This window comes from Aulonocara sp. 'chitande type north' Nkhata Bay, linkage group LG19 (assembly GCF_057382095.1).
Source record: "Aulonocara sp. 'chitande type north' Nkhata Bay isolate Kocher_YH1m ecotype deep benthic linkage group LG19, A_spYH_male_GT1.1, whole genome shotgun sequence".
In the NCBI taxonomy this organism is placed as follows: domain Eukaryota; kingdom Metazoa; phylum Chordata; class Actinopteri; order Cichliformes; family Cichlidae; genus Aulonocara; species Aulonocara sp. 'chitande type north' Nkhata Bay.
Genome location: NC_141362.1, coordinates 26,434,414 through 26,446,631, shown reverse-complemented (window position 1 = coordinate 26,446,631; position 12,218 = coordinate 26,434,414). Strand labels below are relative to the sequence as shown.

At 42.3% G+C, this 12,218-nt stretch overlaps 1 protein-coding gene across 7 annotated transcripts in view; it reads right to left on the bottom strand.

The window, feature by feature from the left end:
* Positions 1–12,218, bottom strand: part of msrab (methionine sulfoxide reductase Ab) — a 45,663-nt gene that overhangs the window by 20,577 nt on the left and 12,868 nt on the right. For 2 of the 7 annotated variants that reach the window (XR_015126462.1, XM_086275702.1), the window contains exon 5: positions 84–190. The exons of 1 other annotated variant lie outside the window; for it this stretch is intronic. Coding sequence is in view for 4 of the 6 variants with exons in the window: in XM_086275702.1 (XP_086131828.1) it covers positions 84–190 (107 nt within the window). In the remaining 2 variants the exon portion in view is untranslated. Of the gene's footprint in view, positions 1–83; positions 191–9,543; positions 9,708–12,218 lie in introns of all 7 variants that reach the window. 4 more of the 7 variants (XM_086275699.1, XM_086275701.1, XR_015126463.1 and 1 more) reach the window with 3 other exon arrangements.

Genomic DNA, 12,218 nt, shown 5'->3' with positions numbered 1-12,218 from the left:
GCTTATAGTTTGGTTATATGCAATCCCATACTTGAGTAAATATAATAATAAAACCTCCTGATGTGTGTGAGGGGGTATCATACCTGCTGGAAGGCCACTTTACTCTTCAGCGCAATCTCCTGCTGAGTGGGGTTGGATGTGTAAATGGCTGAACGATACTGAGTACCTTGGTCATTGTGCTGCTTCATACCTACATAAAACACACATACACACACACACACACACACACACACACACACACACACACACACACACACACACACACACAAAGGAAAAATAAGACACCCCACAAAAATGCATGAAGCACCACAATCAGAGCAGACACAATGTGATTTGCATGCAAAAGGCTTTCATAATTATGTCATCATCCTGCGTCTTGAATTCATGAGGCCGAATGAATTCAAAGTTCACAGCAGATTCAGGCTTTCATTAGGAAGGCCTGAGTCGTGTAGGTGTATGGGCAAATGAAGGTGGACACATTTTCCTCTTCTTTGTCATCTATGTGACAGTGTCAAACATTTTCATCAGCTTTACGTCAGAGTGTTTGGGAGGATATCCAGGTATACTGTAACTTGATTAGGGGGCCAAACAGCTGCCATCCTTTCTATGCTTTTCAAATGCTAAACTCCTGAGCAGCTCAGACATCCGTGGACACATCTCCCACTCTGCATTTGTTTCCTTTCTTTACTGAAGTGTGTCATTCTTGTCTTCTTCTATCTTTCTAAATCCTTGTCTTTTTCAGTCATTGGCGTTTTGTTATGGGCTTGAATCACTGATACATGTGTTCTTGTTTAGAGGCCTGTCAGATATGCCTTTCAGCCTGATTTTGATGGTGGATTAGTTCATGTGGACAACACGTTTACTGCTCCTTCCAGCCACTCTCATTTTACTGCACTTTTGGCTACTGGTCAGCGATTGGCAAGCAAAACAAATGGTTCATTCTTACATTTTAAAGCTTGTCATGTTTCTGTCACCATATTCAGAACATTTTGCTGTGTCTTTGTCATGTAGAGGTAATATGCTTTTGTGTCTCCTTCCCTTTCTCTTTTTCTTGTTTTAACACAGATTTTTCTGGGGCACCATATCCTACATGGCCAGAAAGCAGCAGCATGGGATCAAACTGGCGTGAACATTTTGGCAAACATCTGCCTCTTCAGACATCTGGCAAGAAGCAACTCTTGAAAAAAGTCACACAACATTTTGAAACAACAGTTTTGCTCATTTGTGTTGTATTTTGAAACTGTGCTGGGCCCTGTACCAAAGCAAGGCAATCCGACTCAGTAAGTCAACCCGGGACTTCCAAATCTAGCTACGAGTGTGTTCACATGAAAGGCATTGCAAATGTGGGCAGGTCTACTGACAGAAGAGCAACTGATCTTACAAAGAAAGATAATACAATGATATTAGAAAAATATTTAGAGAATAAACACATATAAAACCGACTGCCACAGACAATGTGTGCTAGTATGAGAGTGTGTGTGTGAGAGGAAAAGTGCTGAACAGTAGTTTAGTATTAAAAGCCCTGTATGAATGTGTGAGCACTTTAAGCACTTTTGTCAGTAAGACTGGAAAACACCTCCCACATTAATAAAGTCTAGCCTATTTGAAGCTGGGAAGAAAAGCCGGAAAAAATACAGACTGTGTGAGGTACGAGAATTATTGATATCACAGTTTTAAAATGGAAGACGTGGGAGAAAACTTGATTTCAATATTCTGTTAAATTCCTTTAACATTTTTAATGTAAGTAAGTAAGTTTTAGGATTTTTTTTTCACATTCAAAAATTTAGTGTAAGATCCACAAGTACAAATAGCTGTCCTGTTTTAAATTTGTATATTAATGCTTATAGAACAAAACAACTGTTGTAAAATAGTTTACAGCCAACAGGGAAAAAGCATAAAGGAATAAAAGTGCATTAAGAATCTATATTTATCACTAAGGCTCAGGAGGGAAAAGCAAAGACTTTGGACGCTCTTAAAAAATTCAGCTTCTCCTTCTATCTCTGGATCCATGAATGCAATGGTAAAGCTATTTTCCATAGATCTGCTTGATCTTTATGTGGTGATTTCATAGCTGCAGATCTCTAATGTTGAACATTACCTGTTCCAGAGGAGGTTAGGTCTGCAGCACAAGTTACCATGGTGATATACTCTCGCAAAAAGTAAACCACCTTCAAAATCTGATTTACCCCTAAAATCACAAGTTGTAAAAGCAACCAACAAAGGTGAGAATGGTCTTGCTTTTGAAGTTACGTTACAGACATCAACAATAACAAAATTCCCATATTGTACATTTGTGTTGTTTGTTCAAACCAAAACAATGAGCTGAAAGATGGTAAAGAGATGATAAGGGCTAGTTCGTCACTAAGAATGAAACTGCTCTCATTACAAGTGTTCCTCAAACCAATTGTTAACGTAAAAATAATGGTTACAGCCTTGTGAGTTTGAATAATGGTGGCTTCAGTTGTCTTTAGGTGTTTTTTTTTGGGGGGGGGGGGGGGATTGGTTTGCTGAGCTGGTCAGTGCAGCGCTTCTTTTTAAAAGTGCATCAGACTTTCAATTTCCCCTCTCCTAAAGATTTCCTATCTCCCCGATAGGTTTAACTTTTCAGCCTAATGATGGCCTTCTTCACTTGCATCAATAGCTCTTTGGACCTGGAGCTGACAGCTCCAGTAAACAGATAGAAAATGTAAATTCCACATTTTAAAGCAACTCCAGATCTATTATCCGCTTAATTTATCATGGAAAAACAAAGGTACAGGTCTCACCTGGTCACAGAGCTTCTTGTAAGTCAACTGTCCAATTTCTTTTTCAGCCTATTATGTGGAACTATGTATGAAAATGGCAAAACGACAAAAAAACGTGTCATACTTCAAATATTTACGTCACTAAATGTAAGGTTTGTTGTACGTGTAAGGTAAAACAACACACTGTAAGCGATGTCTGTTGTTACATCTCAGATGTGGGTGTTCAATCTATACTGTGGCAGAATAACAATTTCCACTCACTGTACGGACAAGATATCTCCCTGACACAGTGATCTGCATATCGTGTTCTCTTTAGACTAAATGCTACCTTACATCATAGAGTGTCACAACCTATCTGTGACACAGTCTGTTCAGGCATAATGGCTATAAGTATTCATCTGGTCTTCATTCAAATCAGAGCAGACAAGCAGGCATTGACTGCTCTCCGACACACGTTGAATAAACTCACTGTTACTAATGTTGCTGCCTTGAGGAATTTGCTTCACTGAATATTTCTGGAACAATATCAAATGCTCGTACACTTAAAACATGATCTAAAAACAAAGAAGGCATACATATCATAAATGCAATACAAATAAATTAGTGCTGTCAAAATTATCGCGTTAATTGTTAAGATCAACGCGAAATGTTTAATGCATTAAAAAAATTTAACGCTGATTTTGTTTTTTTATTAATTTCCTGTAATCTAAGACCTTTAAATTCATGAGCACCTCTGGAGGAGGGGGCAACAGTGTGCTATGCTGGCGTTTGGCCTGACAGAAATGATTAGAAGAAGAAGAAGAAGTGACACCATGCTACTATCTAGCTAACACTAGCTAACACACGCAAGCATGGACGAGGGCGGACTTTTGGGTGGAAAGTTTCTCTTTAAGAAGTTGCCTGATGGCTTGTTGGACAAAACGAGAGTAAGATGCACAATTTGCAACGCTGAATTCAAGTACCACAGAAGCAGTTCATCACTGGCGTATCACCTGAGAGCAAAACACCCAACTGAATCCACCTCTACGGGACCTCGCCAGTCTACGCTTCAGGAGTATGGTGCTTGTGGACGAATAACAAAAAATGTGAGAGAAAAGGTAACCAATTCCTTGGTTGTTTGGATAGCTAAAAACTGCCGACCAGTTAGCATAGTAGAAGATGATGGACTGAGAGAAGTCATTCGTGCTGCATCAGGAGATGAGTGTTACAATCTGCCCTCGAGAGGAACCATTGTGTCGAGACTGCACACTTTGTATGGGGACCAGAGGGCTCAGCAGTCCAGCAAGCTTGTGCAAGTAAGGAATGTCGCTCTCACCGGAGACCACTGGACTTCGGTGAACAACGATAATTACTTAAAATATAAAGAATAAAAAAATGTAATTGGAGCCAGGCTATTAATAAAGTAATTGAGATTAATCGCAATTAATAACAGAAAATTGTGAGATTAGTTAGTTAATTTTTTTTAATCTATTGACAGCACTAAAATAAATACATTTGAAATCGGCAATCCTAAGTAAAAGTGATATACAGGTAAATTTTACGACAGTGCATACTTGGAGTAACTTGGATAGTGAGTGAAATAAAATGAACACATAACTGCTCTGACCTTCAGTAAAAACCAACTAATAGTAATTAAGTTTCAAAATGTCACCCTGTTGCTTGGAATCAGTGTGTATGTTCTCTATGATCCACCAGCTTGGAACTCAAATACAAATATTCTGCAATTTTGTAATATTTTCTAATTTTACCTTTTTATATCTTTAATTTAGCATTTACTGCATCTATACCCTCAAACTCCATCTTCCGTAAACCTGCATTGTGCACCCCCCACCCTCCAGCACTGCTGTTCAGTGTAAATGGTTGCCCCTCTATCAAAGGCTACCAACTCAATCTTCCATTGGCTTCTCACTCAGAGTCTTTCCTCTGATTGGTTAACTCGAAGGGGTTTTGCAGCTTGGCGCTTCCCTCTGACCTATCCTGCTGACCTGTGGTCCTGAGCATGCTGACCACACACAGAGCACCGCTTGCATATGCACGTGCATGGTGTCGTATGCAGCAACACATATATTAATTATGCCAGGGAACACCATCAAATATCTCGAAATTTACTCCGCTTTAATTTGATTAAAGCTTTTTTTTTTTCTTATACAGCTGAACATAATTAATTTTCCACCTTACAGAAACAGTGGAAGCTTAATATCTCACATAAAAAAGTAAAGATGAAAAAGGCTTCTCATCACAAAGAAGTGGTAGACGATATGGAATATCAGAGAAAAGCCAAGAGACAAACACCCTGGAGTGGTAATTGCAGCTTCCAACACAATTAAGTTCTGAGATCCATCCACCATCAGAAGGAGTCACTCCCTAATCAAAATATTAACACCATCCAAAATATGAGCCTAGCCTTTGATTATACTAACTCCAAATCCATCCCCATAAGCATTCAGCCCTCAACTATGATGGCAAAAAAAAAAAAAACAGGAGGGGGGGAAACACCCCAAAAACTCTTGATTCTCCCCTCCTGCCTCCATCGTCTCTCTCAGTCTCTCCATTTTTAACAGCCCCCTTCGTTATTTTCTCCATCCATCAAAGGCAGCAGTAATTATTAATGAGAGCCTCCCTGTTCACTCTGCATTATGCATGAGAGCCTTGCCTCTGAAAGCAGAGGGTAATGGGGGTGGACAGAAGAGGAGGGGCTACAGGTGACACATGTACACACACACAAACACACTCATCCACATATATATGTATATATAGATATATATCTATAGGGCAGCACGTTGGCACGGTGGTTAGCACTGTTGCCGCACAGCAAGAAGGTCCTGAGTTCAATTCCACCATCAGGCACCATCAGGCAGGGGTCTTTCTGTGTGGACTTTGCATGTTCTCCCTGTGTTTGTGTGGGTTCTCCCCAGGTACTCCTCCCACACTCCAAAAACCTGCAGTTAATCTAAATTGCCCATAGGTGTCAATGTGAGTGCGAATGGTTGTCTGTGTCTCTATGTGTTAGGGTGTACCCTGCCTCTTGCCCTATGAGAGCTGGGATAGAATCCAGCACCTCCCTCGACCCTGGAAAGGATAAACGGAAGTGAATGGATAGATATGAACACTGCCTCTCTGGGTTACTGATGTATACCTCCAACCCCCCTCCCTGACCAAATGAGAACCTTTAAAGTGTATCTTTTAACACAAATGGAAGCCACAGTGAGAAAAAGAGGGAGGGCGGAAGTCTCACAGGGAGTAGCTACTCTCTTCAAGAGACGCTTGCACACAAACCAGCGTATGCAGAAGCAAACTCTTCTGGGTCTTGTTGCGTTTAAACCTGCTGAGATTTCTTGCAACTCTATACAATTTCTTCCAATGTTTGTCCTTGCACACACACACACATACAAAAAGGCTCCACTCAGCTTGTCCCTTCTGGCTGTTGGGGATAAAAGCACGCCATTTCTCCCACTCCCAACTTCACTTTCCCTCCTTCCTTCAGCACTCTGGGCTTTTTCACTTTCTTTCTCTAGCTCTTGCCTCATTGCCCACTTACTAATTTGTTTCCAGATTTCTTTCCTTGCTTTCTTTGCCATATGCACATATATGTTTTTTGTGCTGAAAGGATGCAGAGAGGGGCGTGTTCTGGCACCAGCGAGTAGCCAGACTTGTGAATTAAAAAAAAAATTATTTGCAGGCCAAGAAAAGAGATGAAATAGTAAGAAAGTAATCAGATTAAAATGAAGGCTGGTGTTGTGACAAACTGGTAGGGAGGGAGGAGACGAACAAGTGATGAAGGTAGAAATTACAAGCCAGGGAAGAGCGAGTGGCACACTTTAAACATGCTCCACTTTCCCGCCATCCTACGGAAGTGGGGGCTTATTTTTTTTATCCGTGATCCTTCATCTGGTAGCACTCCACCGCTTCCCGTACCGTTCCCACCTCCCCTTCGGTCTTCATCGGCTGCTCTACCATCCCTGTATTTCAAACGCGCAGTTGACACTTAAATAGATGTAAAACAAGAAAATGAGGCACAAAAAAATCATTAGAAGAAAGAACAACAAACATTTCAGCAGTCAAGCTTCTGTAGGTGTCTGCAATTAAGAAACGCTTCTGCATAATTGGTGACTTTCTGCATGCTTCTGAACACGGCGGGAAAAACATGTGAAGTGAATTCAGAACTACTGCACTTGGCAGCACATACCAATTACACTGCAGCACAGTGAAAACTAATGAACTAATGTAGTTTCTTTTTTATTTTTCAACTCTTGATTCCTTACTCTCTACCTCCGTTTAGTGCGATGCATACACAACTCTGGTTACGGAGGAGGTTTAACACAGCCCTGTGCCCATGCTGAAAGATCATCGGGAATTATTCGGTGTTCGCGGAGTCCTCATTTCTACTATTCTGTCAGAAAAGTACACACACGCACGCACGGAAACACAAAAAGATGTATAATGACTGATAACTGCAGTCTTCCCTGTGCATTTGTGTGTGTGTGATAGTACTCAGGGTTGTGCCGTGCCCCGCGGTCCTGTTACGACTGTGCGTGCCAGCAGAGCTCTCTCCTCCTCTCCACTCTCAGATGCTATTTTTGCCCTGTTCTTATGTAAGACGCTCCTGATGCGCTGGAGACAGAGGCAGAGTACGGAGATGGGATGAGGAGAGCATCCCCAGCGGACACACACTCTCTCCTGCACGTGCAAACGCATTCGCACACATACGGACAGATGTACTGTATGCATATATAACATAACCATTCAAAGGAAAAAAATAAGCCATTGCAAAGCTTGCTGTGAGGTAGTGACACAACACTGAAAGGAGGTAGTTTTAAATCAGAGCTGTGACTCTCAGGGATGTTACCGCGACTACATCTGTTTATGTGACAATGCATGAGGTAGATAGCTGCAGTTACCTCTTTTGAAAAGCTGCCTCATCTTACTGTTTTTAATTTCTCCATACAGGAGCAGTGCTCTCTAACATGATCACTTCATAGTTCTGGGCATGTTGTCAGACCACTGTGACTCTAACCCTGAGCTGTTTATTTTTAGCTGCTCCAACAGTGAAGCGAGCTCTACCATTGTACTCCAGTCAGTCCATACTGAGAGCATAAGTTGGATTCCTCGAGTTATATCCCTCTCTACTTTAGACAGAGTTCAGGTCAGCAGTTTCAGCAAACCCAAACCTCCTACTGGGATCAAATTTACATATTATATAATTATGTAAAAATGAAGTAAACAGAAATATAAAAAAAAAAAACCCTGACTGCTCCAAATTAACAGTTACAATAATAACACTCTAACTTCTTTGAGTTTCTGTCCAGAATTAAGTACATGCAGTTTCTCTTCCCTGGAGGGAATATGTTTTTTTAAATATTGATTTTTCAAATGCTGCACATCTTATTTTTCTTTTAATAAATTTGATCTCATTTTGTGTGCTGTCAAATTAAATGTACGACAGGCAGTCAAAAAACTTAAAATGTTTAGGACACTATCACTCTTTATTCTGAAAAACACTTTAGTTTAGACTTTAATTTTGAAAGAAGAAACCACACTTACCTTTGGAACCCCAAATCTCATGTCTAGCTCTGTTTGTTTTAAATATATTTTTTCAGTCCAGTTGTCATCAGTGTTGGGTTATTACCACGAAATATGAATACGTTCACAAAAACCCACAGAAAGAAAGGTTGCAAATTTGTAAATTGAAAAAAATACATCGAAATATTGACGTATGAAAATGTTAGAAAACTTTAACATATTCAAATGGACATGCAGAACTCAACCCCCACGCTGTGAAAACACGTGCCTCAATCTCCATAAATTAAGGCCGTCAGCATGTGTGAGGGTGTAATAACCGACACCTGGTAATGAGCCCGCCAACCTCAGCCAACCACAGGAGAGAAACAGGGTTGGATTAGAAGTGTGGGGGGTTGCAGAGGTCATGGGTTATATGTCAAGGTCATCTCCTGTGGGATTTTGGCTTTGGATGTGCACGGGCACCCCTGAAATTGAGGGATGTGGTGACACGGGGGGGACATGGGGGTACCCCAACAGGGAATTGACGTGTGTCGCCGCCAGCTGGGGTGAAGATATTACATAAAGGAATATTCATGCTCATTGCAATTGTCAGAAAGTAACCGCTGCTAGGGTGACTCAAATAGATCATGTTTATGTGTGATAGGCAATAAGCCATTTAAATACAGCTTGTCATATAGAATGTAATGCAGCAACAATGCTGTGCAACTTACATTCATATTGTAAAATATAGATTTTAGAACAAAAAAAAACCCCCAAGCTCAAATGTAAAAAACCCCTCACAATCATTTTTTTCTTTTCTTCTTTTTAACTAAACTATTTAAAGTATCTAACCTACAAAGGTTAGCATGCATGTATGGTGCAGACGCTATCAAATGAGGACAGATGCGTCGGCCATTTTAGTTGTACACTTGTGTTTTTGTGTCTATCGGCGTACGCCTGTGATGTCTGTTCACTGACGCAGCATCAGCAGCCCACAACATAAATACTGCATGGCCTCAAAAAATAGAGAGGATGGAGGGAATGAGGGAAGAGGAAGCAAAGAAGGGGAAAAAGAGATGGGGAGGAAACAATGAGGAGGGGAAAAGCCTCGCTTGTTAAGATGAAGGGCGGCGGAGAGGGTGGGGGACAAGGGGAACGGAGGAAGAGATGAGGAGAGCGGGGGGGGGAGGGGGGGGATGAGGAGCAGGGAGGAGAGAGTGACTAAGAGATAAAAGAGGAGTGAGTGAATGTGAGTGTGTTTGTGTGATGAGCGGATGGCCTCAGGGAGCGGTCGACTCACTGTGCTGCTCTGCGGATGTACTGACGGGCTCCGGGCCGTTTGCTCTCTCACTTGCCCCTCCGCTCCACTCACTGCAAAAGGGACAGGGGTAGGGGGTGCAGGTGAAATGGGTGGGGTGGGAAGGCGGAGGGGGTGATAGGATGAGACAGGAGGAGAGGGGGAAACTGGGACAGAATGTGCAAACACAGAGGAAAGAATTGGAGGAAAGAAGATAGAAAACAGAATAAGAAATCAGAGAAAAAAAAGGGGGGGGGTGCTTGTTTAAAAGGGTTAAGGATTAAAAAAAAAGGGTGGTAAGGCAAATATTGAAGTAACAGAGAGAAACAGTGGGGTTTGCGCTGAAAGGTTGGCAGGATAAAGAAATGACCAGATTAGGTGCTCCTATCTTCCACAGGGAGTGCGGAGATAGCAAAAACAGAGAGTGAAACCGGGCCTACAGGCCTCTGTAACAAGGACTCGTCCAGTGAATACACTGACAAGCAGCCTATGCTGCTGTGTACACTCTCTGCATGCACAGTATGCATGGGTGTGCTCTTAAGTGTATGTTCAAATGAAGCAAAGCTTAATTAAAGCTTAAAGTAGGCATAGTGGGCACTTGTGCATAAGGTCAAATTTTACTGCGCCGGAGTCCGCATTAAAGCGAAAGAAAAACTGGATGGGCTCGCAAGTCAGCGGTGATCATCCTCAACGAAATCACGTTTTCAGCTTTCAAGATGCAACAAAATGGCTGCTGCCCTCTGACATGCAATGTCACCCGACTGTTGAGAGTTTGTCATTCACTGGCGTGGAGGGGTGCTCCTGAAGAGTTGACTGAACGTAGACATGAGAAACTTATAATATGGAAGCATGTTGGAATGGGGGGGTGTGGGGGTGGCTTTATGCAACATCCCAAAGAAGCCAGCAGATTGAGACAAGTGTTGCTGAATATGGAAAGGGGGCACACAGCAAAGGCTGCTGGGAGTTTCTGATTGGCTGCTAATGTTGCTATCCAGGCTGGGATTGGTGGAGCTGACGCAGCCCGACATCACGTTGTCGGGACTAAACCCTTTTGAACTGAGGCAAAGCAGAGAGGCACAGATATCAAAACACATACACGCGCGCACACACATATGTGCATGCACACACCCACATGAACGCATTAAAAGGGAAGCATTACATGCAACTGAATATGCACCTGTGCATTGCCCCCCCGACACACACACACGCGCATATGTTTTTATAGATATATATCTATATCTATCAAACCTCTGCTGTTTTGATACGTGCCAGGAGAAAACAGAATTCGTAATGCTCCCGGGCTCGTCTTCATATACGATCTCTAGTGAATGTGTGCAGTTAAAAGGGAAAAGAGTGAACTTCCTTAATTTCTCCATTCTCTTTTAAGCCCAGCTCTAAGGTGGACAGAATAAATTGGAGCTTAAGCATGCGTGAAGGCACAGCCAGCGGGCCCTTTTCCACCACTCCATGCTACATTTGTCAAATCAGAGGAATTTCTGCTACACGTGAACCCGGAATCTGAGAAGAGAGAAACGGCCGGGATTCACATTTAAGTCACGCGCAAAGGAGCAACACTCAGGGAGACTGAGAAAAAAGTACATTTGAGTTTGTGGTTATTCCAAAATATGTCGTCTGATCTTACCTGTGACAAAAAAATAAAAATAAAAATACATAGTGCATAGACAATAAGCTGCACACTATTAATAAAACATGAGATGAGACAAGGCAGCGAGTCAAGGGAAATGCATGACTAGTCTTTTGGCCTCACTGCTTTTTCACCGTGGTGTGTCAGCTCGACTCTTTGCCCCCAGTAAGACGTGTCTCTGCTCTCAGCTGTGGTCAACAGGAGAAGAATCCCTTCTGATTAGGAGGATGGGGCTCTTGGATGATCTTCAGCGCTCAGTAGCTTCTTCTTCCCCTGCATCCTTCCAAAATCCTGCCTCATGTAGAACAGCCGAAGTGAAAAGCTTATGCTTGTATTTATCTGGGTATTTGCGGTAGACGCACAAACATGGCTGACATTCCAGTGTATGTAGGTCACACCAGGAGCGATCATGAGAGAGCAATCATGACAGATGCAAAAGGGATGACAAAACCGTCACGGGCAACGTTACTGTGAGTGTTGCGTGCGTGCACACAAGCCTGAAGGTCGGGCCTATGAATCTTTGATCCATCTCTTCCCAAGTTGTCATGCCCCTCCCTACATTCAATATAAGTGAGCACAGTACCTCTTTGCCTGTCCTTTCTGTCTCTCACACACACATAGATGCACACACCCTCTACATATCCTCCCGGTGCATTAATGTTCTTACATCACCTCCTCCAGTGAGCACAGAAAACAAGAGAGCAACAGACTTGAAGAAAAGAAGAGATATGGCTTTTGGGGGATGTGGTCCTTGTCGATGCTGTGCAAGTGCGATGGAATAGCGATCACAAGTGAAGCATCTGAATTAGTTAAGCGAGCTGTTACGACGTCGCTCCAAAGTTTCTGAACAGTCACCAGCTTCCTGTCACTGACTACTTCAGATATGTCGTTAAGGGACTAAACCCACGGATGAAGCACAAGTGAGCACAATAACATAAAAATCCAAAGACGTTATTCAACCTAGAAATGAGCGAATTTAGTATCATCATTGCGTCACCCAGAATCCAATATGTGTAGTGAACGACAAAAGGCT